This window comes from Adelges cooleyi, unplaced genomic scaffold (genome assembly GCF_023614345.1).
Source record: "Adelges cooleyi isolate 19-005CV unplaced genomic scaffold, UGA_ACOO_1.1 ACOO_flye_CR_arks_rails_tigmint_CR_PRNA_9, whole genome shotgun sequence".
NCBI lineage: Eukaryota > Metazoa > Arthropoda > Insecta > Hemiptera > Adelgidae > Adelges > Adelges cooleyi.
The window spans coordinates 13,160,208-13,187,802 of NW_026096579.1; the positions used below are offsets into that span (position 1 = coordinate 13,160,208).

Below are 27,595 nucleotides of genomic sequence, written 5' to 3' on the forward strand. Positions count from 1 at the left end.
TTTCTCCAAATATGTCAGCTAAAATAATCTCCAATTAATATTGTAAAATAAAAGCACATTAAAAATAAAAATAAATAATAATAATAAAAAATAATCTCCAGTTGATTGATGATCAATATTTTAAAATGTATTAAATGTAAGCAATTGAAACAGTTTTTAAGATATTGGAGAAAGGGAAGATCAACAGGTTTACCTTATTAACTGTTATACATGGAATATGAATCATCAAACTAACTAAAATTAATAATTAATTCTAAACAATTATGAAAAAAATTGGGGAATCTAGATTAATTCACCCCACAGAAATTTATATTGATTTATAAGTATACAATTTCAATTCCTAATAGTTAAATTCTTGGAAGTTTTATTGTACTCAAAATGTTTATATTTTAATGAAATATAATAATATTTTATTATAAATTCAATACCTCAGATATTTTTCTTCAGCTTTCATAATGAGAGTAATAAATAATTCTTTTAAATGATTTTGACCTAAAAGATTATTGTATGGTTCAGATAGCCAACCAATACTTCTTATAATTGCTGCTTGAATTTGAAAACTAGATTTTGAATCACACATTTTTGATTTCAGAAAATGGATCATAATCTAATGCAAAAGATAATAATATAACTTAAGTAGGTTTGATCTATAACAAATATTTATGACAATACTAAAACTATTATTTCATAATTTATTGAGCAAAAAATATAAATATTAATTAAACAAAGTTCGAGTCCATATGTTTACTATGTAATAAACAAGTGCCACTTAGAATAAGTTATTTATAATAATTAGAAAGCAGTATGCAACAATATTTATAATCAAGTGTTAAAACAAAGATAGGAAGAAGATAGAAGCAGATAAGCAAAAAAACAAAAAAATGGGAATGGTTAATTGTTGTAGTTAGTAGTAGGAACATCACAAGGTATCAGTAAATGGTGAAAAAATTAAGTACATTAAATATTGGTTAAATATTATTATAATTTTCAGTAATTTAGTTTTTAAGTAAGTTTTTAGTTTTACTCAATTAAATAATATTAAGATTATCTATTTGAATTTTTTTTACAATGTTACATTTAGGAAGAAAAAAATCAAGTACTCTATTCCTAATCCTATACCAAACGAGGTCGCCAGCCAAAATAGCTCACTCCATAAATCTATAACAATTGTCATTTCTTTCGCTCCACAAACCTACACGTCTTTATTTAGCACATATATACACTTTTCATTTAGTCTATTTATACATACCTCTAAATTCTTCAACCCCGCTTTCTCCAACTTGTCTAACTATTTAATTTTCCTCTCGGCTTTTAACATGCCTAACCAATTTTTTAAACCCTCCCACCCTTGGCATCTTTCTAATTTAACTGCAAACACAGAATACTCTCATTCTGAATAAGCCAACCTCAGTCAGTTCACAGTTGTAAGCACTGATGACAATAGCAGGCTACCGAAATAAATGTATATGCTAAAGTGTATTATTTTTTGTGGCTAAGGTATTTTAAAATATTTCATTTTTTTATTCTTTTCAAGTGTGTCATGTTTAATATATTTAACCACCTACAACATCATTTTGCATCAAAGGATTTATTCGTATGTGATTTTATCACTTTCAGTTAAAATAATTTCTAAAGATCCATGACCACCCAATCACCACTATGCCCTGACCACAATGTGCTAATTTTTTTCATACTTGAACATTATTTTGTTGTATAAGCTTTAGTTCTGGTTGAAATAAATAATAGTTATTTTGCAATTCTCTTGAAGCTCCTTTGTAAAAAAATTCAAATGTTGACAAGCCAATTTTTTTATCTTCTACATTAGATAAAGTGCACCAGTCCCAAAGTTTTTTTTGAAACCATACAATTTCATCAGAACTTTTAAAAACTATGTTTAAAAATAGTTCTATATGCTTTTGAAACAAATTTAAAGCACCTGCAATTTTTGTAAGTTTCTGTAGTTAAAATTGAGATTAGAATATTATGATGATTTGTACTTACTTCGGTTTACAACATGTTTTTTTTTATCTTCTACTGTACCAATGAGAATTTTTAACATTTTATACAGTTTTAAACTGTTATCATTAATTTCTAAACAGTCCGAAAAATTAGTTAAAAATCCTGTCAGACCACATAAACACCCTATAGCTACAGGTGCAAGAAAAGTCCTTGATTTTTTATTATCTGCACAGGCATCGGCCTACAAAATGTTTTAATTTTAGTTAAAATACTAAGCAATAATAATATAATAAACCTGAATTTGAAGTTCATTAAAAAACAAGTTCACGAGTTTGTCTTTGTAGTTTATTAAATGTATAGGATGATGTTTCGCAATTACTCCGAAAAGACTGTACAAATGTTGCCGTTCTATATATAATATGACAAAGTAAAAATATAATGATTCTAAATTGTATTATGTTCATCATTGTTATCATTAGCATATTACTTGTTGGCAACACTTTTTTTGAAGAAAGCACATAGTCTAGATGGCCTATAATTTGTGGTATGTCAATTTGTTCACTTAAGTTATTAAATTCCAACAATTTTTCATAGACTTGGTATGTTTTGATACTGATGTCTACATTAGAGTTAGGAGCTACATTGCAAAGTGTGCACAAATCCTAAAACAGGTATTAAGTATAATATTTTACTTACAGATTATAGATGTAAATAAATAATATATTACAATGAAAACAAATTAAAAATCAGTAGGTAATTAAAAAAAAATAAGTTAAGGGGTTAACACCAGTATTTTTGGTCGAAAAGAACTCAGTATTACAAGTTTAACCGCGTAATTTGAGCAGTTTATTTAGTATTTACCATAATTTGAGTGACGTAATGAGTCATACTTGAACGAAATGATTCAAGTAACTGAAGAAATATAAATAAGATGTCTGTTATAATCTTAGAAACTGCAGTTGAATTAAGCTTTATTAGTTCTTTTGCATAATCTACGATTCCTTCATGATCAGCAAACAATATTTTAAGAGTAAATTCTAAAAAAAAACATAAAACTATTAAAAAACAAAGAAGTACAAAAACTAGGCTATAACATGCTAGATGGACCCACTGCCCACACGGCACCCAACAAGTTGTACATGTGTCAAGAGTATATCACCACTAGAAACTATGTTCAAGAATGCTGGCCAAGTTTGCTAATAAACTTTGTTGATCAAATAGATCAGTCTTGTGGGACAGACAAGGCCTTACACTGCCATTTATGCATATACGTATCAATGAGAAACCAATGTAATTCTCACTGAAGTGTCAATGACTGTGAAAGTGGCAGTGGGGATAATTAATCATACTTTTAATTTGTTTTTAAATAGATGAAAAAATAAAAGTATAAACTAATTCTGTAAATCTTGTAAATAACCAATTACATTAATAAAATAAAAACAATGATAATCACCGGCTTCTATAGATGTAATATCTCCATAAAAATAATCTTTAATTTTTGATAGATTTCGATGAGCTGCATCAAGGTTAACATTGTTTTCACTATTTCTTAGATTGTTAATTAAATCGCACAGATATGACTTAACATTTGACATGTTGGGAAGTTTTATAATTTTGAATTAAACTTATTCAGTTGTATTACTTTTAACTGTATGATTATGTTAATTTATTAAAAATACATCTAGTCTGATAAAAATACTTTTGAATTCCTTTATAACAATTTAAAATTAAAAAATATGTTTAATTAAATTATTATAACTCACATTTATTTAAATAAAAATCATAATGTTTCTAAAAGCTAGTATAGTAACTATTATTTTTTTAAATGCTTGAATTTTGTAAAAAAATCTATATTAAATCATTTTAAATAACAGCAAGCTGGTGTACAACGAATGAAAAATCATAGAAAAGAGAATAAATTTCTCTTTTATACCAATTACCAAATGCTTATGCCTTATAGACTATATTACAAAAAATTAAATCATGATAAATTAATCAATGATAAATGATAAATGAAAATGGCGCCAAAATTATGTGATATCTTCAAAAACTGACTCAGTGCCAGAAACATAATACATAAAAAGCTAAAAAAGTAGTAGCCAAACTCAAGCGAATTGAGTAAAATATGTTTTTACCAATTAATCGCATACTAATTAGTACGAGGAGAAATGAGTAAATATGAAGCCAAACAGTCGGTCAACGAAATAATCAAACGTCGTCTCTATAATTTATATTACTTTATGTGTTTAATGTTTTATCTATTATAAATTATAGCAAAATTTGTTATCACGACAAGGACCAAAGTACGCGATTATCTAGAGGTGTGTCGAAACTGCAGTTGTATTATAATTAAACATATCGCCAACTGAACAATTGACGCTTTGACGTAATCGCGGTGCGTTGTTTAATCAGAATTGTAGAAAGCGTATTTTCGTTTAATAAAATTGTATAAGAACTGCAAGTGAAAAACTGAGAACAATATTTAATCTACAGGTGAAATTATTTACTGCATTGGAAAAGTTACAGAGAAATTATTTATTATCCACAAACCAAAACTCCAGTGGCAGTGTCTACTTGGTGTCGTATAGCGTACTGCCGATTACGATTAGACGTCCAAATTCCAAATGGCAGGTAAGCTGTAAGGCTTAGACGAATTGTGCTCCATTTTAGGGACGTAGCGTTTTGTTCGAAATATTTTTACTTCAGACGTCGAGTAGCCTAAAGTGAGCTTGTCCCTCTGACCTGAGGCATTGCGAATTGCAATTTACATTTAAAATTTTAAAAGACTTATTAAAATGTATGAATGGTACTACGTTCTAATTATAACTTTATGCTTGATAATAACTTTTTTATTTTTCGCTTGACTACTAATAAGTCACAAAATTTAATTTTACCCATACATTTTTCATGCCCATATCCTTAAGGAAACAAATTAAAACTAAAAGTTCTTATATATATATATATATATATATATATATATATATATATATATATATATATATATATATATATATATATATGAATTAACGTGAATCAAATACAATTTTAGTTTTTGCATAATTTTGGTGTTAACATGCGCAACTCTTAATTTTACTTGACTGGAGGTATCTAAATAAGCGTACATTGAAATTAATGTCGCACTATCGGTTCATAATAAAAAAAAACATAATATGCTTCTTATAAATAAATATTAAAAAAGAAAAAACACGAATAAATCATTAAATCATGAAGCATATGCCCATAAACTATGTTCAATGTGTCATTCATTATTGTTAAACATATTGTTTTAAATCTTCTTTAATTTTTTTTTTTTTTAAGAAATTGAGAATGAAAGGTGAGTTCCTCTGATACCCAATCATGGACCTTGAACTTCCCAGTCATTTACTCTGTAATGTTGTTTTAAATATGGAATAGTTATAGATAAATACCCTTTTTCTCCTTATTAACTTCCTCATCTTAATTCGTATTGTTAGTTTCCCAATGAATGATTGGATCAAAAATGAGACCATTGCCACAAGAAATTTTAATCGAGTTTATTCATTCACTGCTTGTTAATCCAGCTTTGTTGGAAACCTAACTTTTGATCAAAGTGCATTACTCATATCATGTTACTCCGCTTCCTTGTTGTGGAAAAAAAAAAGGATTCAACAATGTTTTTTGCAAAATCCTCTCACAAATTGGTCACTTCAAATTTTGAAATTTTGAATTTTTTTAAAATATTTAATATAACTTTTCCTAAATAAGTAATTTTTTTTAAATTTGTGTGACATAATATATTAATTTTATATCAATATGTAAAAGTATTATCAGGAAATGTTTTATTTTTTGAATTCAATCAAACAATGCTTCATCCTACTGTGTTGGTTCTTTTGATTTGTTGCTGTTGTTGTATCATAATGAATAATCATATCTTGTATGTTTATTAAAGATCATAATTATTGTGACAATGTCGATGTTTTAAAAGTGGAAGCGTCTAGCAGTGAAAGTGAGGAATCAAGAAATGCGCCATTGTTGTCTGATGATCCAGATTATGAATTGCCAAATACTGGTGTTCAAACAAGACTCAGAACAAAAAAAAGAATTCATGAAGCATGCTGGACACCAGTTCGTACTGCTCCTGGTCTGAGACCTAACTGTGTTATATATTATGATGGCAATGGTTTTGCATACCATAATCACAAAATTGCAAATAATAAAAAGTATTATATGTTTATTTTAAAAAATTGTTACTGAGAGGATGTTAAAGTATATATATTTTTGATTTACTATTATATTAATGCATGGCAAATATTTCTAATGGATAAATTCTTAAAAACTGTTTTGAAATAATTAAAGATTTTAAAGTGTATAAAAGTAAAAAAACAAATTTTACTGAAACGCCCTCTAGAGAACACATATTTGTAAACATTTTATTTTATGTTAATTTATATTTTAGATACTTAAAATGCACCCAAAAAAGTATTAAAAATAAGCCATGTCCAGCAAGAGCTGTTATTCGTAACCAAGATAACATGATACGGCATTCAGGTGAACCTCATACTCATAAACCAAGAAATTATGAAGATGAATTATTAAAAAGAAATTTTTTGATGAAAATCAGAGAAAGAGCAATTTCTGAATATACACCTAACAGAAAAATATTTGATGAAGAAATGAAAAAGTTAGTACTTTTTAATTTAATATACTAATAAAATATAATTTGTTTGTTTTTATTATTACTTTAGAACTCCTAAATTGAGAGGTAAAGTATCATTTTCAAGCACAGCAAGAAGAATGCAGCGTTTCCGTCAACCTCAAAAAATGCAAGGTCCTTTATTTCCTATTGAGGACAATGAACTCCTTGATGCTATAAATGATTATAAAAATATCCCAAACATTGAAACAAATAACAGTCAAGCATCCAAAAATGATTTACTAATTGATGAATTTGACGCAGCTAGTCATATGGAAGTGATTGAAGTAAATGACTTGTATACAGATAGTGAAGAGTATTTTAATGATCAAGATGATCACAGTAATATGAAAGAAAATAAAGAAAATATAACTCTGAATACTCAAAAAGAATCTGAAAAAACTGTTAACATGTTTTGTAAGTTTTCATATAATGTTTGAAGCCCTATCCCAATCAAAACAACATTTTTGTATGCTTTGCTGTCGATATGGATTTGATTTATTTTATAAGATTTACTGCTACTAAACAGAAAATGGGCAATTGTGTAGTATTGATTAAACATACATAGATAGGTCACACCGTATGTTTTTCCAAAAAAACATGTATTTAACCATACATTTGTTTGGTCCAATCATCTAAATAGGCTGCCAAGTAAGTAAACAGTGTGGTCTATTAATGTATGTTTAATCTATGGTGTTGGCATAAATTTAAAAAATATAACTTCTGGTGTATAACTAACAAGCAAGGGTCCGGATAGAACAACTTCTGAACTTAATCCGGACCCTTGTTAACAAGTTTGTAGTCTAAAATTGATTAAAAAAATAACTTTTGCCTAGATCATCTTTAAATATTAACTATGTATTCATTTGAGTTATAACATTTTTTATTGAAAAATTAATTTGTTAAATGAGGGCAATAAATTGTTTAAATCCATTAATAAATATAAAAGTGTTGTAGAGATTATCTCTGATACTCTATAAATTAGTTAAATTTATGTCCCTATAACCTAAAAACATTTTGGTCCAAGCACCAAGTCAAGTTGTATAACCGATTGTAGTGATGACAATTTAATAAGTTTTATAATAAATATTTTTATATGTTTTTAGTTTGCTTAAATTTGTATTGTCATTGTATACATTACCTAGACCATTTACGCATTAATGATACCTTTGTGTTTTATTGTTTTAGGTTGTATTTATTGTAACAAATGGCAAGAAGCTCAAGTTTATGAATTTGTACCTAATGAAAAATCTAAAATAATTGAACCTAAAGAAAAAGTAGAAAATAAAACTCCAAAATCTTTAGAAAATATTTCTTCTCCTAATGTATCAAACATAACACCTATTCCAACTCTTCTAGAAAATATAACTCCGAGTTGTAGCCAAAAAATAGTCCAAAATTTCCCAGAAACTTCAGACAATATTTCTAATGATTACGATGACCATCAGAATTCTTTTAAACAAGTTGACCCCATCATAAATGAAGATAGTAGTTTACTAGAAAATGATATTTCAGATTCTTTAGATGTGACAAAATCACCAACACAAGAAAGAAAAAATAAACCCAATAAAAAGTTGGGTTTTTTACAAATGAGAATTGATTCAACAATTTATTTTGATAATATGGGATACAGCTATCAAATCCAAAATGAAAAAAATGACAAAAAGTAAGTATTTTTTGTGAAAATCTAACATAATATTAAATTTCAACTGTTATTTTTTTTTCTTTTGTCTGTGGATGAAGATTAATTATTTATCCTACACAAGTGAAGTTGGTCATCCAATTTTTTTTATCTGCTAAATCTCGCAACTCTTTTTTAACATTATTCACTTTTTTCATTTATATTTTCATCTTGTGACAAGATTGTATCAGCAAACTGTAAAGCTCTTGTGACTTAAGAGATGCTGATCCAATTATTTTATGACTAATGTTATAACTAAAATGTGTGTATCTTGTAATTTTTATGAATATATTCAAAATCTTTTGAATCAAAGAATATATTTTTTAAATAAAACATGGAATGACAATATTTTAGACAACTTTTTTGGATTCTAACAGCTTTTAAACTTTTAGGAGGCCAAAAACAATTTTTTAGCCAAATTTCAATGCTATTTTTGAAACTACTAAAATGTGATCTTTAAATTTAGATGACAATAGTTTTATTTAATGAAAATAAGGTTTTTTATGTTAACTAATTTATAATTGGCCTACGACTCAATAAGTTATAAATGTGAACTTTAAAAAAAAAATAATCATAATAGTAATAATAAAATAATAATTGTTGTAAAATTACTCAATCGATATTGTGTTTTACATAATAAGTATAAGTAGAAAGTGATTGACAGTGAATAATGTTGTTTATGCTATAGTACAATAACACTGTCAATATATATTTTTTAGTAGAATTTAATTAAAATTGATTGTATGTAGAAGTACATACATATATCAGTGTTAAGAATTTATATTTGAATGAAATATTATAGGTACCTAAGATGTGTAGTATGGGGTAAAAAAAAATGTCCAGGACGTGCACATTTAAACAAAACCACTCTCAGTATTACTAGATCAAGGGGTCATAATCATTTGCCATCAACTAACTGTGATGCAGAAAAACAAGCGCGTGCATTTTTACATGCTATCAAAGGAAGAGCGCAAGATGAGACTACATCACTGAGAACAATTTATGAGGAAGAAATAAAAAAGTAAATGCATATAATATTTATAAAATATTGAATGTATTCTATAATGTTTAAATTTGTTTAGATTTCCTCTTGCAGCTTCTGTTGTTAACTATGCTAACGCAACAAGGCGAATGCAGCGAACAAGACGTCTAAAACATCAACCAGATACCATTGTTAAGAAAGAACCACCACTATTGTTGTCAGTACAAGTAATACCCGGAACTCGGCGTGGTACATCTTTGTATATGGACGAATTAGGTTATTATTATCACAATGATACACTGACAAGTAATGGAAAGTAAGTACATCAGAATGATGTTAAATAAAAATATACTAGAAATTACTCAATTTCAGGATTTCACGATCTTATGTTGTATTTTTGCTGCCATGTCTTTTGTTTTGTTTAGAACCATAACAGGGTTCCATCAAAAGAGTGATGTGTACACATAGTATGTCCTCAGCAACGATGCAGTAAACATCACTCCATAGATGGAAACAGCAATTGTTCAGAAACATCATCACAAACCTAAAGACATAGGCTCAATTGCAAAAATTAAACATAATATGGTAATCCATGAAAGCTCTAACTAGTTATAATTTCAGAATCGTTAGATGTACTAAAAATAGAAAAACGGCCACAGAAGATGCTTGTCATTCAAGGGGTTTCTTACGTGCTTCAGGTGATGGATTTGTCATATACCGTACAAAAAATCATAATCATTCCCCTGGTGACTTAAAAAGAAATCCTATGGAACGATCATTTATAAACACTTTGTGTGAAAGAGCTAAAAATGATTTACATATGGGTCTTAAAGATATTTATAGTGAAGAAGTAGAAAGGTATGTAAAGCAAAGTTTTCATTTTGTATTGCTCTGCTTAGGACGCCTGGTTGGCCAGTGTACTGAACCTAACCATGTCTCATGGGTCTCCAGTTTATGAAAATGTATTTATTTATTTTTCTTCCAGGTTTCTTGATGTTGCTGATAAAATACCATATCGAATGGCTTGGCGAAGTATGGCAAGAATGAGACAGCCCCCTAAAGCTTCTGGTGATGTTAAAGTAGTTAACGTATCTGTAGTTTCTGGTCATTGGGAAGGTTATACATTATATAGAGATGAAATAGGATTTCTATATTCTATGAGAAAAGGAAGAAAGTAAGATTTATATATATTTATATAAATATATAAAATTTGTATTTAATCAAATAGCAACCTAAATCTTGATTTTATATTTTTATTATTTACGACTGATGTATAATATATGTAATAAGTATGATCGTAACAATAATCATTGAGCTGGTTAAAAATTTTGTATCTTTAACTTTTTTTAGATTTGTGTGGTGTCATATGAACACTAAATTAAAATGTTTAGTCAAAGGATCAATAACATCAGAAAATGATGTGTATGTGATGGAATATACAGGAGAACATAACCATCCCCCTCTAGATAATGATGAATTCCAAGCGGCCATTTTTATTGAAAAAATAATGTTAAGATGTGTAGACGAAGACAGCAAACCTAAAAAGTTATATGAAGAAGAAATTATCAAGTAGAAATTATTTAATACAATTAATTGTAGGAATATAAAAAATGAATGTGTTTTTTTATATATCATTATATTTAGTTTTCCAGGTGTAGAAAAACGTGTAACCTTAGCATATGCGCGGGAAAAAATCAAAGCTCGACGGAAAAGTTCATTAAAAAAAAACCAAGCGCAAGAAATATTGCAAACCACTTGTGAACCTTTGCAATTTTTTGAATTTTGGGGAGCTGGAAATAGTAATGTGGTTGCAAACGAAGATGACATTACAGAAGATATTGTTTGTTCGGATGATGAAGAATATGAAGAAAACAATAAGGAGTTTAATGATGTTTATTCTGATGAACTAGGATACCAATATTCATTAGTTAGTGTCAAAAATAATACCAGGTAAATAATATTAATTTTTACATAAATATAAAACATAGTTTTTATATTTTATTACCTAAAAAATTAAGTAAATGTATTTTATAATGTTTAAAATGATAGTAGCCAGAATTAGGTGATCATCCTTTTATAACTATTTACAAAACCTTCATTTATTTTATTAAAAAATTTTAAGAACTTTGAAACAATTATTTTATTGGAAAGAGCATACTATAATACTTAATTTAAAAACTAAGAAAAACATTTTTTTTTTTTAAACGTCATTTATTTCTTTACACTTATACATCGACAGGAAGAGGTTAAAAAAAAATCTTAATAATTTTTGTTTTACTTATTTGTAACCTACTTGGAGGGATGTAGAATGAATTTGAAAATATTAACCTCCCTAATGCATACATTTCACCTAAAAACTTAATATATTATATTATAACAGGTATTTGGAGTGTATAGATAAAGGTAAAGGTTGTTTGTCTCGAGGAGAAATGTTCAAAGGAGAAAACAGTGAATGGCTGTTTGTTCAGCATCGCTCTTTGCATAATCATCCACGACCACCTACATCAAAAAGCGACAAGAAATGATTTCATTATTATTTGTTTTACTAATTATAAAATGTTTTCATATCTTTTATTGCTTAGTAATTTTCAACTAAAATTAATTTAACTACATCAAATCTTTTATAAATATATATTTTGTATATATTTCTTTATTATTATTACTATTAATATTTATGTGTATTCATGATTTAGATTTATTATAACAATAATCTTTTAAAGCAAGTAATTTTTTTGAAAAATTATTAGAATATAACAAATACAAAACTAGTGAATTATTCACCTAAGGTTTTATTCTAAACCTAATCTATATAAGTTCTCAATCATTTTGAAACTAACTGATCCCATGTAGCCTCTTTTTAAAATTTAAAAGTCAAAGATTTAATTAAATATCAGTTTTACTTATTTTTGGTTATCATTAGATAAGTCAGATAAATTAAAACTCAGTTAAATTGTTTCAAACTTTTATATTTTATTTTAAACTAAATGAAAATAATCACAGACATTTACACAAATACACACATACATATTATTTTTAAATATTAATATATATATATATTTTTTTTTTGGATGACAAAATTATATATACACACAATAAATGTATTTACAATAGATTGTATAAAAAATAGTATAGACTTTTATTAATATAATTGTACTAACATATATTTACTTGCAACAACATAGACAACCAAAAAATGTTAATGTAATTATGAATAAAAAAAGAATTAAAAATTGCAGTTTTAGATATCAAACAATTTTTATTATTATTTGAACAAATATCTCATTTATACTATATATATAAAATAATTATTGATTATCGATATTAACAGTTATCGAAGTACATACATAGTTAAGTATATATGTAATACAAGAAAAATGTTTGCTAACTTATTTTATCTCATTATTGACATATTGAATACGTAATATATTTTTTAAAAAAACATTAGTAGTCACAAGTTGATAGTCATCCAAGTTGAAAGTATTAATGTGTTCTTTACTATAATGTCGCTGCTGCAGTTTTGTTGTTGAAGGTGATTTGGAATACCTACATCTGTGACAACATATAAAATGCACATACAAGTTAAAAATAATCACATATTGTTAGTTTACAGCTCTAAATTACAAACTTTGGCACCACTATAACAGATACAAAACAGAGTGAACAAAATAAAAATATTACACTCATTTTACATATTCTGTCCGTTTTACACAATGTAAAAAATTAACTTAACCAATCAAATTCATATCACATGCTAAAAAAAATAAGTATTATGTTTTAAAAACAATAAGAGGGGGATATATACTTTTAATAGTATTTACAAAATTAAGATGTAAAATAAATTGGCTAAGTAATATAAAACTATTAAATAATGATGATCATTTAAAAAATAAAATCACAAAAATAGCATCAATAAATAGTAATTATGACAATTTTATTGCCTTGATATTATATAGTAGAAGTATACGGAATAAATTAATTTTTAAAATAAGAAATAAGAAGGTAAATTATAAATAAATATTTAAATTCAAAATATGTTAAAAATCAAAAGAGCATGTCGTGATTACTGAGTGTGTATACATAATTTAAAGTTATGTTTATATGCTAAAACTTCAATGTTATGACAACATTCATTTAGATTGTTATTGTTAACATGAGTTTAAAAACAATATATATTTATAAAATTATATTTTACAAAATAATGAACAGAATATGTTAAAAAAAGGGTAATATTTATTATTACTACAGATTGGCAAATAAAATAATTACTTGTTAATCAATTTTACATGTCTAGGGATTGTTACAAAAAGGTAAAATATTATTTGTATGGTACATAAGTACTTCTAATTAACATTAACTAGATTAAAAAAAATGTTGATTAAAAGTCAAAATATACTTAAATAATAATATATATATATATATATTTTCGGAAAATTAACAACTAAATTGAAATATGTAGCTTTGATTCTTGGAGTCATAAACCAGAAATTTTAAGACCAGATTATGCAAACATCAATGAAACATTCTTATACCTCGAAACAATAAGACCGATTAATTTAAATCTCTATTATGATATATTTATAAAAAAACCCAGGCTGTAAACCTTTGCAGCTGCAGGTTTTTAAAAAAATATAACATTTTAATCAACATTGACAAAATAATAAGCATGTAAAATTGTATTATTTATTCACTCTGTTTTACTGTATAATATAATAATTATGATATACATTGCATTATATTATTATAAAATAATAATAATAATCATACATATTTCATAAAAACGTAGTTATTTAAAAAAAATCTAGACCGTTACAGTCGAAAATTATATTAAAAATAATAAATTATTAGGTATACTATATCATTTGTTATGACTTATGAACTTATTTTAAATTAAAGTAAAATTTAAAAAAAACAGTACAAGAATTGTATGATTTAAAATTATATAAATTAAAATAAACATTAAAAGTGTTTAAAAATAATAACAAATTTGACTGATAATTATTTAATACTGTAAAAAAATCAAGAGTAAACTAAATTATAATGGAAAGCAAGTATAAGCCAAATGATGGTTTTTACAATTGTACATAATGCCTTCACTAGGTAAACAGATATATAAATTACTATCCGAGTGATACATTGTTGTTACGTTAGTACCCGGCTTATAATAATGTATCCGTAATTTATAAAAAATTATATTTAAATATAAAACAAATTCTAAAAAAATTACCATAATAGGTGTATACCCTACTATTTAAAAGTGTTTCATTTTTTTGTGGTGAAGGTTTTTTTAAAAATATTTTATTATTTTTTACAAATGTATTATCACAAGTTTAGTACAAGTTTTTTGTCAGGTCAATAATTGTAAATAAAAGGAAATTAAATTTTACTGTACATATATTTTAAACCTATTAAAAAAAAAACTTTTATCACTATCCAAAACTAAACCCATAGGCGCAATTTCAATTTTTAATTCGGGGGGGGGGGGGGGCTGGAAAATTTAGACAAATTTTAGGTTCCCTAATTAAATTGGTATAAAATTGAATTAATATAATTAATATTAAAAATTACTTTGACATACTTGAATAATTTTAAACATGTCTAATATAACTATATTTTCTCTATGAGACATGCAGTGTGTGTAACCTAATTTTTTTGGTGGGGCTAGGCCCACCCTAGCCGACACCTCTGTATTTGCGCCTATGACTAAACCTAAGCGAATTTACAAAATTGTCTAGTCATTTATACAAAGTACAATTAAGAAGTATGGAATGTTATGGTATCATGTATCTATAATAATAATCTTTAATTATATACCATAAAATAATTTAACAACAGTGACAAAAGAAAAATAACATTTTAATTAAATTAGATATATCATAATTATCTATAATAATTAGAAATGCACGTTTGTTTAATACTTTCGTGAAGAAAGATATAACAGCATTGCTATAAAACCTAGTAATAGGACACCTTAACATTTTTAAATTAGTTTTATCAAATTAAAAAATAAATTCTGAATTATCGACCAAATTAGTTATCTATCAGTTGATATGGCGAAGTTAAAGTTTAATTAGAATGACTCATTAATAATTAAGGTTTTATAGTAAATAAACGTTGCCCTTGTTGGTTAAATAAAAATTTTAAATATTAGCCATCTAAAATAATGTGTTAAATAGCATTAACTATTAATAATAATACCAATTAATTCATTAAATTTCAATTTTTAAATTATATAATGATCAAATTTTGAAAAGTTAATAGAAATAACAAAAAAACTTAAGTTTGAAAGACACAATTGAAAAACCATAAAAAATAAAATGCTTTTTATTAGAACTACAAATACCTGATTGAAATCTGTAACACTTATGTTACGTTTTTTCAGCTTCCTCAGTCCTTTATGAATGGTGATGTTTTGAGTAATACCAGCCCTCCTTAATAGAGTTGGAGCAGTCTTTAATTTACCCTTCAGTCGTTTCACACTTGCATATGATTTTTTGTCGTCAGTGTAATCTTTTTACATAAAACATTATTATAATTTATATTTCTTTATTTTATACTGAACAGAAAATCTTTGAAACTTACTTTCAGAGAGATTAATATTTAATTCTGCTCTAGGTTTTTCTCTATTTACAACTATTACTCTTCGACCATCTGAGTTACCTGTTAAATTAAAATATTATCCACTAAGTGTATACTATATATTTTATACATAAATTTTGTATCAATTCTAAAATTTTATTTTTTTCTCATTTAAAATTTTGTTCTTTGCTAAATATGAAGAGTATACAAAAGTAAGTTTCCCTATACCAGAAAAAATAAATTAAATACACCAATTTAATGCTGTAAAAGGGTTAGTCTGATAGAGCAAGGTCTGAATAAAATGGCGAGTGCCCAACAACCCCTTTAGGTGTCCCGAAAACTGTAGCCATAACCTTATCACAGAAAACTTGACAGAAAAATGCTTTTGTTTCATTACTAAAACTGATAAAATTGTTACTTAAAGACATTTGGTCCCATTAATAATTAAAAAATACAAAAACTCCAACACACGTAAGAGTATATAAAAAACAGAAACTATAACTAAGTAATGCATTTTTCAATAGTAAAGAACTACTGTAAATAAATAAATAACATTGTAAATATCATCTTTATATCAAAGATATAAAGGTAATAATTACCTTTCATAAACATTTAAGCATCACTTACCTTCAGTTTTTATGCTAATTTCTGGTAGTTCTGCATGCACTTTGCGTTTGCCATCTGTAGAACTACTAAAAAATGGAAAAACAAAACTATCAATATAATACATATAATTTTTTTTAATTTAACAAGAATTAAAAAAACTCAAAAAAAAACATTCAGAAAAATTTGCATTAAATAAATAAAATACTCTATTAAGCTAAAAACACAATTTATGAAAACTGTCGCATTAACAAAAAATACCTATTTAAATCATTTTTTATTTTCTATGCAAATAAAAATTTAGTTTTAATTATTTATGAATAAAAATCCTATTATAAAATGTTCACACAGACAAATGAATAAGGAACTAATATTTATTATTTAAAATTTTTACATTTAAAATTTAAAATTAAATAAAATTTAATAACAATTTTACCTTGTACCAACAACGCCTCTAATTGCAGACTGCAATAAACGAGCTGGATAGAATGAATCAGGTTTTTTTTTTACTTCAACATGAACCTTTAAGTAATATAATTGAAATTAAATTTCATCATTAGAAAAAAATTTAAATTTGGATCCCTTACTGTATTTAAACGAAGAGCTCTTCTTCGTTTCAACTCGGTTCTTAAATCAACAGTTTCATTTGCCTTAACAATTTTATTTTTTTCATCGTCAATTGTTTGTTCTTCTTGAGTATCATCATCTTCTTCGTCACCATCACTACTGCTACCCGATTCTTGTCCTTCTTTTTCAATTTCTTCCTCGTATTCATTTCCATCAGATATCTCCATTTCCTCCTCTTCGTCTTGTTCTAATTCGTCTTCTTCTTCTAATAATTCGTCAGATGTGCCAGATAGTTCTAACATGTCTGTAAATGTATTAAAAACCTATAAATTAATAATCTAAGAGAAAACTACATACTAAAGTAAGCACTCAAACTTAAATAAGCTAAAAAACACATTCATGGTGTCATTTATATCAATTATGCTTGAATTTTAAACCATAGTTTCAATAACGTAAAAAATCCTTAAATGGATAGTACAAGAAACCCCAAATAAAACTTATGTTAGTTTGTTTACCTTAAAAATAGACTACTAATATTCATTCAATAACTATTAATACATATTGAAAAATTAATAACCACTAGACTTATAGCTCATTTTATATACTAATGACTAACAATAACTTTTTAATTGTTAGTTTAATTTGTTCTTTATATTTATGCACAATTTTTTTTTAAACTACATTACTTATCTTTTATACAATGAAATATTAACTTAAAGTTTCTGTAAATAAAAACAGAAAAGCACTATAAGCAGTATCATCAATATAAAATTTTTGACATTTAATAAGAAGTATAATTTTTTATGGCATTATGTGTAAGAATAGGTTGAAATGCAATTTTTACATAAAACTTCTCGAATAACTTTTATTACAGAGTCATAAGGTGGTTAAAACTTCTTTTTTAAATTTATTTTAACGATAACAAAAAAAGTATGTTTTAATACAAATCAGAATGTGTTTTACCTTCTTCAGTTTGATCACTAGATTCTTCTTGTCCAAAAATAATCCTTGGTCGTTTTTTTATGACTTTGTCTGAAGTAGAATTTAATTTCATCACTCTCTTCATTTCTTTTGGTTTGGAATTATTTTCTGTTTTTTTATTGATGTTTTGTAGAGTTTCATGAGTTTGAGTAGAAATTTTAGGTTTCTTTGTTACATGCAAGACTTTAGTTGACATATAAGGTTCAATTTCTTTTTTGTTATCAGTTTGAATAGCAACTTGAACAGAGTTAGATTTTTTTAGAATAATTTTTTTACTTGTGGGATCAATAGGTTTTTTAGATTCAAATTTCTTTTTTCTGGCTTCTAATATAGGGTCCAATGGTTTAGCTTCAACTTCTTTATCAATCAACTTTATTTTGTCTTTATTTCTTATGCGTTCATCATCCAATATTTTGGTATCTTTACGCCGAGTTATAGGAGATATAGGTCTTGATTTGGGCAATGGACTAGGAGTTCGTCTCCTAATAGGTGGTAATCTTCCCTTAGGTGATCTAGATTTGGATCGTAGAGGCGATCTACTTCTTCTTCTTCTTAACGGTGTTAATCGTCTTCTAGCTGGGGAAATATCCCGTGATAACGATCGACGCCTCCTTCTTGGAGATGGTGAACGATACGGATAACGAATCTTTGGTGGTGAATATCTTTTGGGAGAAAGATTTTTTTCCCTTAATGGAGAAAATCTTCTTGGTGATCTTCTAGGTGTTAAAGATCTACGGTAATTTCTCGATCGAACTGGAGAATACCTATACCTATCTGGAGTAGGAGACCGTCTATGTGGAGATCTTGGTGTTAATGATCTTCTATAAAGTTTACTATAAGGAGAAATAGATTTCTTTCTTATAGGAGATGGAGATCGTAAAGGAAAATTAGATTTTGATAAATTATTAATTGATGTAGACTGCCTGACCTCTTCTACAGTTTGTATGGATTTTAACTCCTCCAGTTTATTTAACGATATTTTAGTATCTTCAATTACTTTAGGTTGAGTTGTTACTTGATTTTCAACTTTAGAAACCGTTTTGGCCTTGATCTTAACTTCAGATAATTTTTCTTTTTTTGCTTTGTTAGATTGCTTTCCATTTTTCTTTTCTTTTATGGACTGCTTTACACCTCCTCCAGCTATTTCAGCTTCCATAATATCCATTAATTTATCTAGATCGTCCAAGTCTTCATCTTCTTGTCCTAATAATAATACATCACCATCGTCTGAATCTACTTTATCTCCATTTCGACTTTCATTATCATCACTGCTATCTTCAGAGCCCGATTCATTTTCTAATCTACTAAATTTAGTAGACACTACAATAAAACATAAAAAATAATTATTTAAAAAGTACAACTTATAATATAGAAATGATAGTACCTTCCTCGTCTGTGTTTTTTAAACTAGTTATACCGGAAGATTTTGTACTAGGTGATATTTGACTTGGTGCTTCATTATCAACTTTAGTTTTATGTTTAGAATTATCTGAGAGTGAATCATCTTCTATGTCAGTAGGAATAATAGAAATTAAATTGTTATTTGTTTGTATTGGTCTTCGAAAACCAACCTGTATAACAAAAATAACTTTATAGTAAGATTTAAAAAACAATAACATACAAAACCAGCATGACTTACATTTGTATAAGTACGCTTGTTGTAAGGTCTGTTAGATGGAGGAAAACGACCTCTATTACTTCTAGTAGTAAAGTTACTGTATGAACTGTCATTACACAATGTACTGCTTATTGTATTCATTCGACTATTCGACTTTTTTTTACAAGACATAAGTGCAGCTAAACGTAATGATTCTACATCATCATCATCAATACTCTGAAAAAAATTAAAGAATAAAAAATAAGCTGATATTTTAAGAAGACAATATTTTAGACATAAGATCTTTCCATACATATCAAATATATATAAGCATATATATTAAACACCGTCTGGCTGTGTATTTTTTTTTTTTTTAATTTAATTTTAGTTGTTTTTATAAAGAAAATTATGTTAATTTAATTTTTTTTTCTATAGAATAAATGTAACTATTAGGTTTGACCAAAACATATAATTTAACATAGAAAAAACTTAAGCAACTTATGGTTATATGTAATAAAATAATATTTTAACCATTCAAAAATACATCTTTACTTTTACTTTTGATACATACATATGTACTACCATTTGTGCTAATGTCACATTTTTTTTTTTTTTTTAATAATTTAAGATGATTAAAGCTTGATTTTAATTTTTTAATGAACATTCAATTATTTGGCATAAATTAACTTAATGAAACACTTTTTTTTTGCGATTTTCTTTTTGACATCTTGTTGTTTTTTATGCTGATTACGAATCTGATGTTACAAATCCAATTTTTTATTTACTAATTGAACTTTTAGTAAGAAAAAACAAATTCCACAATAGCTCATGGCTCAATAATAATGTATCCAGAACGTCATAACATGGAGCACAAAACTGCATCTTTTTGTGTGACATAATTATGCATTCTGTATTTGATTTTCTTACTGTCAACATTCTAAAACTAGCTCAATATTAATATCGACATTTATGAAATTTAAAGCCCTCCTGGATAAACTATGCGGTCTTATCTTTAAAATTGTGTTTAAAATATTTTAAATAGTTTGATTTTAGTTTACATTAAGCCTATTCGATTATCTGTTCCCACATGGCACATACTCTTTGGAGATACAGGCCTTAAAAATTAAAATGAATTAAAAAAAAAATAATAACTTTTTTTAGTTACACCTTATTGTTATTCAAATAGCTAATGAAATTTCATCACAATTATTTGTAATCCGAATATACAAACAAATTAAAACCAAACTGAACACGATGAAGTGGAATAAAGTTATATATTTTGTAATCATATTAGTTAAAATAATTATTTTATTATTAAAAATAAAGTCAAGTTGTATTAATAACAGGCTGTAGTAATTATTATCAAATATAAAGCCAAAACATTTCTAAATTTAACTTACATTATAATCCATAATGGTATCTTTAATGATCCGATGGTCAATTCAATAAATTAAATGATAATAACTTCAAAAGTTTTAAATAATAATAACAAAATTTAGTAATCAGAATAATTGAAACATTCTTCCGTCACATGAGTAATAAATAATAATAAACAATATTGAGAAACAACACAATACTTATTGCATAGTAACTACTAACTATATATATTGTCAATAATAGTTGTTAAGAGTTAAGTGAATTTCTAGAAAACCAAAACAAAAAAAAACATATGATAATTTGTAAGTCTGAGAACACGGTGTTACCAACATATTATAAACTTAATTCCAAAATGTATTTCTACCTTAGCTGGTAGAACAATTATTATTATAATATATATAATTATCATGGATAATATATAATATATTTATCGGAGTAAATTATTATTATATCATGATGGAATATTAATTTTCTAATTTAAACATTACTCTTCCTGCAAATGGCGGCCAGGCTTCATAGGTTTTAATGCGTATTCGGCTATCTAGGTTAATAAATATATCTGAGATTTCTTTTTTCTTTAAAAATAAACAGGCTATCTATTCATAATGGAATGTCCAACACATTTTAAGACACCCATTCATAGGAAAGGGATTAAACCTACTGTAGTTATAACTAATGAGTAATAACTTACACTTTTTAGACAATATACGTGGTCCCCACATAGGACGGACAGACAGTACAGTTACTTACATTTCCGCAGATGCAGGGAACTTGTATACTTCTTAGTTTTTTTACTTATCAGCCTAGATTATAGAGATAACCGTACTGCGTATGCAAGGTGGATTTATCACTCCACAGTCCACCTTGTTCGTATGCCTTATTTGGTTAGTACTTACTACTTATAGTGCTTAGTATATATACACAAGTCATTACAGAATACAATATTGAATGTAGTATACAATATGTATATTATGTGACGTGTATACCTATTATTAAAAAAGTAGAAACACCACATAGTTCACGTACAGTATACCATAAAAAATCATAATATTATAACAAAGGTAGTAAAAACAAAAAATATTGTCAATATTCATTGTAGTGGCAATAGCTTGCGAATTGCTAATTCTTTTTACCTAGTTTTGCAGTTCTAATTACTTTTCCATATTTATATTTTATACAAACTATTTATATTACTTGAATAAAACTATAAATTTATTAGTTATTTACGACGAACATATTACGCCCGTCATAATGAATAAAGCCGTAAGTACTATCATAATTTTAATTAATTTTTGGTTTTAAATATAAAACCAAGTTAAATTTAATTAAGTGTGTGTAAGCTTAAAAAAAATTATACTGGGTCTACAGGATACTGTATAGCCTTCCCTGTTTAAATATCCTAGTCAGTCTTAAGTATAGCAATATTTAAGTAACAAGTACTAAATTAAAAAAAAAAAAACAATACCTAGATTAGATCAAATCATAACTTTTACTTTGTTTATCTTTTCCCTCGACTTGAGGCTTACACATTGATACTAGTAGAACTGTTTCACTATAATTAAGTATTTAATAATAACAAATAAGATTATTTGAATAATTTTTTTTTATTTACTTCTACCTATTCCCGTAAATTAAATATGATTCTACAGAAATTAACTATATTTTAATAATATAATATCTATAAGGAAATAAACTTATAATAGAGGTATCGGATTCAATTCCCGTGATAATGCGAAACATGTTTTGTCCTTCTGTTGCACCTGCTCTGTTTATTTGGGGAGGAAGAAAGCGTTAGAAATTAAAATATATAATATGTACATCTTTGGGTTATAGGCATGTATCATATATTTATTTTATTTTTGGTGATAATTTTAATTAGTTGGCATAGTGTGTTTAGTATTTTTTAAAAAATGGTTTTACTAAAAAGTTTAGGAACTATCAAGAGTATAGAGCTATACTATACAGTACATCACTAGTTAACAGTTATAAAAAATTGTATGAATAAATTGTTATATTAATTAATAATACTAATGTATATTTATTTATTTTTATCAGGTTACTTATTCAGATGATCAGTTAGCTGGTGAGTTTACAAAGTCTTAGGAACCAATGTACAATCTTTTATTCAGTTTATTTAATCAATTTTTTGTTAAACAATATTTATACTTTGAATTGTATGATAACTATATACACTTCACATACACAATAGTCATTTTTTGCATGAGGACGTGTATATATAATTTACAAATCTAAAATAAAATTTAAATAATATATACCTTTACTGTATTATTTTTTTTTAGCTTTGTATGCTTATTGTTTATATATATATATATATTAGTTTGAGCTGAAGTTTTATGTTTTTATAACTTAGTCTGCTGAATATGTACACCATACCTAAAAGTTCACACCTGTTAAAATTTTTGGTGAAAAATGAGTGTTTTTTTGGTACTTTTTTCTAATAAATTTAAATTAATGTATGTATATAATATGTATATTAGGATAGCCCTTAAATTTGACATGGCATTAGATGGCTATTCAATTCCAAATATTGAAAAAATATTTCTCTAATTATTTCAGGTTTTGATCTCATTCCCTTGGTCACCCGGTTTGCACATACAAAGCTAAAAATCATGATATATTAGAGGTATATATTTAAGTTTAATTTAAAAATTTTAAACTTGTTTACGTCAAACTATTACTGTGATGGGAATTTATGAAAATAGTAGTAATTCTGTTCATTTAATAATTGAGTAATAGTAAAAAACAAGTTGTTTAAAATTACTGTTTTGATGTACTTTCAAAAAAAAATGTTCTACCTATACTCTGCGCCACGAGAGAAGTAACCGGTTTCGCTCATGCCAACTGACGGCAGCGACTGTTACGAGGCCCTGTTTCCCCCACTTTGTGCCATTCAGTATTGCGCCGAGGCGTGCATACAGCGCGAAACAAGCGATATACAAATAATATACTATAGTATAATAAATAATATACTCTATATACAATCGTATATAGAGTATATTATTTATTATAATTGTGAATGATTATATTATATTGTCATTTATAAATTATATATATAATTATTTATTTATTTAAAAGGAAAAAAGGATTCTTTTTTACAGAATGGTATGACACATTGTCCATGACAATTGATTTTTTTTAATGGGTGAACATATTTCTGAAGAATTATTGTTTTGTTCAGTAGATGGTAGTAGGTTCATTGACTGATTCTTCGTTGGAAACGTTCGTTTAAAAAAAATGAAAAACAAAAATAACGACAATAATGTAAAATTCAACAGTAAAAGCAAGCGAGTGGTTCAAAGATGTAAGACGTTGTGAGTCTTATGACTTGTGACACACTATATCGAGTATACGTTATAATATACCCTATATATGCAGCGCCGCCGTCGCTGCCGACCGTGGGTGTGGCCTATCGGTGGGATTGCGTGGAATCAAACGCGTTTCGGTCAGGAGACGGGTTACTTTTCTCGTGGCGCGTAGTATAGTACCTTGATTTTAAGATTCATATTGTATTCTTTTTTATATGTAGTAATTGATTTTTATCAAAATTATTTTAAGCTAACTATTAAATATTTGAAATATTTTAAGACTAGTCAGATCGTATGATAAGAAATGTCATACCTCATATCTGTCATTCCTCATTTTATGTTCAAAAATAAGCAAATTACAAAATTTACAAAACAATTAATATTTTATTGCACCTTTTTCAGAAATGGAAGAAGCTTTTCAATTATTTGACAATCGAGGGGATAATAAAATCCATATATCCCATATTGGCAATGCTCTTCGTGCTTTGGGTCAAAATCCTACTGAATCAGATGTTAAAAAGTTTGCCCACCAACATAAAACTGGTAAAAGATTGAGTTTTTTAAACTTAAATAATTATAACATAATTTATTAATTATCTTAGGAGGATCTTACTATCTTATTTTGTATGTAATCGTTATCATACAATTTTGGTTAGGTACATGGTCAGTTTCTTTTCAATATAATTTCTGCTTATTCGTTGTTGACTTTTATAGTTTAATAAATACACTTACTAAACATAATTTTTGTATCCAGATGAAAGAATTCCATTTGAAGTTTTTTTACCCATTTATCAAGCTATATCAAAAAATCGATCTGCTAATACAGCCGATGACTTTAATGAAGGCCTAAGGCACTTTGACAAGGAAGGAAATGGATTTATATCATCCGCTGAATTACGTCATTTGCTTACTACACTTGGTAACAATCTATATTTTTTAATTATAAGTTAAACTATGAAAAATGTTAGCAGAATTGGGACATTGTTACGTTTGCTTGTTTATAAGGAAACTTTATCTTACACCTCGTTTCATAAAAATATGATTTATATTATTTATTCATATGACATTATTAACACACATTAACAGTACAATATAAACTATGTAAATTATAAATTATTCGAGAGGTATAAAAATTACAAGATCCAGCATTTAGAATAGAATAATACAATAAAGTAAAACTCTAGGTAAGTAACATAGGTTGTTGAGTACGAGGGTTATATTTTAATCCAAGTATAAGTAAATGTTTATTTCATATCTGTACCTTGGGTTCACCTGTAACAAATGTTAAATAAATAAATAAATAAATAAAAATTAATATCAGAGTCTTCAAGCCATTTAATTGCATCGGCAGTAACTTTGTTGAGTTCTGCTAGTCCTCCTGAAAATGATCTGATAGGACAAAATTATACGTGTATTTCAAATCCTATAAAATAATAGGATAATAAGAATGTCCATATTTATATAAAACTGCTAGTATAAATACTTAGTTTTGAAACATAAGGAATATAAGTGTATATTGAGTATTTGATCTGAGAATGAAATAAGGATAATATTCTATTAAATTTAAGAAGAAAGGCAGCTGTTGGCTATGCTAATAAATAGTCTATGCCTCGATAAATCATTATATAAGTTGGCTGTCAATATTTCTTATTAGTGTGTAAAGTATAGTTACAATATTTTATGTTCCAGAAATTGACCGTTTAAATTAATTTTTTTATTAACCAATAATTTATTTTTAACTTCATAGGGGAAAAACTGACTGATGAAGAAGTGGAACAATTGTTAGCTGGACAAGAGGATTCCCTAGGAAACATTAATTATGAAGAATTTGTGCGCACTGTAACATCTGGATAATATAAATTTATGGGCAGTTCTATTATAATTTAGCACTACTACTATATTATATATATAAATATTATGGTAAAATAATTATATCATGGCATCGACCAAATTTTGTATTTTTAGCTAATTATTTTTATACTACATTTTATATACTAATCATATAAAAAACGTACGTTTCTGAATAAATTATTTTTTAAACACTATATATATGTTATGTAAAATCACGAAAATATTTTTTTTAGTTGAATTACTATTGAAACAAAATAATTTATATTTTTGAAAAACACTTAGCCAATTAGAAAACATAGTGTTATTAAAAAACTTTGTATATATTTTTCCTCATCAAAGTGTTCATAGTCTTTTGAAGTAATAGAAAGAATAATTAACAACTGTAATTGGTATATGAGTCGTCAAGAACAAAAATGGTTTTAAGTCACGGTTTTCACACAATCTAAAGTAACATAAATAAGCAATAATTCTACCTTCTATCTAATGCCTACGAGACAGGCGCAGGTCCAGTCCAACAAGGACATAGGGAGCGTCCGACCCCTAAAATCACTAAAAAAAAACCTAGAGACCTTAAGGTTACAGTCGACCTGCATTGTCATAAATGCAATTCTGTGAGCCTACCCGTAAACAAATTCTGGATCCGCCCCTGTCCCAAGAGTGGTTCGAGTTCTGCTTTGCTTGTTTTCAATAGACAGCAAGAGAACATTTGCGTCCTTGTAAAAACGTGTACAGCATTTCTACTTTATCATTTTGTTTCTTAACTTTGAACCTATGTGACTTAAACCACTTTTGCTCTTGAAAGCTCTTATATTGCTTAAAAAAAACAAGTTTGTTGCAATACACTAGATTTTCTCCACAATCACCCACTGTTGGTTGCGTGCACCATTGATAATAAGATAATTTGAGTGGGATGGTGTAGAAGTATGAGCGTTCAAAGTATTTGATAGCATTCTTTGGAATATTCTAGAACTAGAACCCGCCAGCCGCGGGTATATACGCAGTACATTTTTGAGGTAATATTCTTGAAAATGTAAAACAATTATATATTTTTTTTTTGTACAAATAATAATTTAAAAAACCTAAGTCCAAACAATGCAAATTCAGCATAGTAAAAAATTGCCATATGTTGGGGTCCTGTATATATTTTAAAAATTTTGTACAGGTTCTTTTATAGTATCCAAACAATGACTGTATACTAAATTTATTAATTTATTAAAACGTTGTTAAGCCTAAAATAGTCTTCAAAATCCACATTTTAATAGGTTTCGAGTTGTTTCATTATTACATTTTTTTTACCTATCTTAGTCTAATTTTAATTTTTTAAATCTTAAAACTGTGCTGTAATAAATAATTATGTTGGAAAATACATTCCATACAGTGTCTCGCCATCCTCAAACATGCCAATACTACCCTTGAAATGCCA

At 26.6% G+C, this 27,595-nt stretch overlaps 4 protein-coding genes across 11 annotated transcripts in view; 2 read left to right on the top strand and 2 right to left on the bottom strand.

Annotated features, from left to right (window-relative positions):
• Window positions 1-3,882, bottom strand: part of LOC126846482 (DNA-dependent protein kinase catalytic subunit-like) — a 30,564-nt gene extending 26,682 nt beyond the window's left edge. Inside the window, exons 1-7 of one of the 2 annotated variants that reach the window (XM_050585905.1) lie at window positions 3,413-3,875; window positions 2,821-2,996; window positions 2,447-2,621; window positions 2,255-2,367; window positions 2,002-2,200; window positions 1,695-1,936; window positions 429-607 (exon numbers count right to left, since the gene is read on the bottom strand). In XM_050585905.1, the coding sequence (XP_050441862.1) occupies window positions 429-607; window positions 1,695-1,936; window positions 2,002-2,200; window positions 2,255-2,367; window positions 2,447-2,621; window positions 2,821-2,996; window positions 3,413-3,554 (1,226 nt within the window). In that variant the 5' untranslated portion in view covers window positions 3,555-3,875. Of the gene's footprint in view, window positions 1-428; window positions 608-1,694; window positions 1,937-2,001; window positions 2,201-2,254; window positions 2,368-2,446; window positions 2,622-2,820; window positions 2,997-3,412 lie in introns of both variants that reach the window. The other variant, XM_050585906.1, reaches the window with a different exon arrangement.
• Window positions 3,883-4,295: 413 nt separating this feature from the next.
• Window positions 4,296-12,118, top strand: LOC126846484 (uncharacterized). 5 transcript variants are annotated; one of them, XM_050585915.1, is made up of 12 exons: window positions 4,296-4,590; window positions 5,924-6,158; window positions 6,395-6,619; window positions 6,684-7,048; window positions 7,820-8,297; window positions 9,115-9,333; window positions 9,395-9,610; window positions 9,916-10,152; window positions 10,280-10,468; window positions 10,645-10,863; window positions 10,939-11,244; window positions 11,675-12,116. In XM_050585915.1, the coding sequence occupies exons 1-12, from the start codon at window positions 4,584-4,586 to the stop codon at window positions 11,817-11,819; spliced, it is 2,841 nt and encodes a 946-aa protein (XP_050441872.1). In that variant the 5' UTR covers window positions 4,296-4,583; the 3' UTR covers window positions 11,820-12,116. The 5 variants fall into 5 exon arrangements, with proteins under 5 accessions (XP_050441872.1, XP_050441870.1, XP_050441871.1 ...); XM_050585913.1 differs by having other exon boundaries at window positions 4,297-4,590; window positions 5,888-6,158; window positions 11,675-12,115; XM_050585914.1 differs by lacking the exon at window positions 4,296-4,590 and adding an exon at window positions 5,103-5,293 and having other exon boundaries at window positions 5,888-6,158; window positions 11,675-12,117.
• A 441-nt stretch (window positions 12,119-12,559) lies between these two features.
• On the bottom strand, window positions 12,560-21,212 carry LOC126846485 (serine/arginine repetitive matrix protein 1-like). Of its 2 annotated transcripts, none has more exons than XM_050585918.1 (10): window positions 21,019-21,212; window positions 19,661-19,855; window positions 19,406-19,592; window positions 18,004-19,341; window positions 17,061-17,344; window positions 16,910-16,995; window positions 16,498-16,559; window positions 15,874-15,951; window positions 15,635-15,801; window positions 12,560-12,843 (listed from the first exon to the last, which is right to left on the bottom strand). In XM_050585918.1, exons 1-10 carry the CDS (start codon window positions 21,028-21,030, stop codon window positions 12,838-12,840), a joined length of 2,415 nt encoding a protein of 804 aa, XP_050441875.1. In that variant the 5' UTR covers window positions 21,031-21,212; the 3' UTR covers window positions 12,560-12,837. The 2 variants fall into 2 exon arrangements, with proteins under 2 accessions (XP_050441875.1, XP_050441874.1); XM_050585917.1 differs by having other exon boundaries at window positions 12,562-12,843; window positions 16,498-16,562; window positions 21,019-21,211.
• A 640-nt stretch (window positions 21,213-21,852) lies between these two features.
• On the top strand, window positions 21,853-26,366 carry LOC126846487 (myosin-2 essential light chain-like). Of its 2 annotated transcripts, none has more exons than XM_050585921.1 (5): window positions 21,853-21,879; window positions 23,051-23,078; window positions 24,724-24,864; window positions 25,076-25,240; window positions 26,069-26,366. In XM_050585921.1, exons 1-5 carry the CDS (start codon window positions 21,868-21,870, stop codon window positions 26,173-26,175), a joined length of 453 nt encoding a protein of 150 aa, XP_050441878.1. In that variant the 5' UTR covers window positions 21,853-21,867; the 3' UTR covers window positions 26,176-26,366. The 2 variants fall into 2 exon arrangements, with proteins under 2 accessions (XP_050441878.1, XP_050441877.1); XM_050585920.1 differs by lacking the exon at window positions 21,853-21,879 and adding an exon at window positions 21,886-22,258.
• The last annotated feature ends 1,229 nt before the right edge of the window (window positions 26,367-27,595 follow it).

Excerpts from the sequence above, each read along its gene's own strand:
- LOC126846485 (XM_050585917.1), bottom strand. Across the intron at positions 16,996-17,060 it reads GAGCTCTTCGTTTAAATACA|GTTCATGTTGAAGTAAAAAA; the intron begins GTAAGGGATCCA and ends TATTACTTAAAG. Across the intron at positions 15,952-16,497 it reads AATTAGCATAAAAACTGAAG|GTAACTCAGATGGTCGAAGA; the intron begins GTAAGTGATGCT and ends TTAATTTAACAG.
- LOC126846484 (XM_050585911.1), top strand. The coding sequence starts at position 5,773 with ATGTTTTATTTTTTGAATTCAATCAAACAATGCTTCATCCTACTGT. Across the intron at positions 6,159-6,394 it reads AAAATTGCAAATAATAAAAA|ATACTTAAAATGCACCCAAA; the intron begins GTATTATATGTT and ends TTTATATTTTAG. Across the intron at positions 8,298-9,114 it reads AATGAAAAAAATGACAAAAA|GTACCTAAGATGTGTAGTAT; the intron begins GTAAGTATTTTT and ends GAAATATTATAG.
- LOC126846487 (XM_050585921.1), top strand. Across the intron at positions 24,865-25,075 it reads TGCCCACCAACATAAAACTG|ATGAAAGAATTCCATTTGAA; the intron begins GTAAAAGATTGA and ends TTTTGTATCCAG. Across the intron at positions 25,241-26,068 it reads TCATTTGCTTACTACACTTG|GGGAAAAACTGACTGATGAA; the intron begins GTAACAATCTAT and ends TTAACTTCATAG.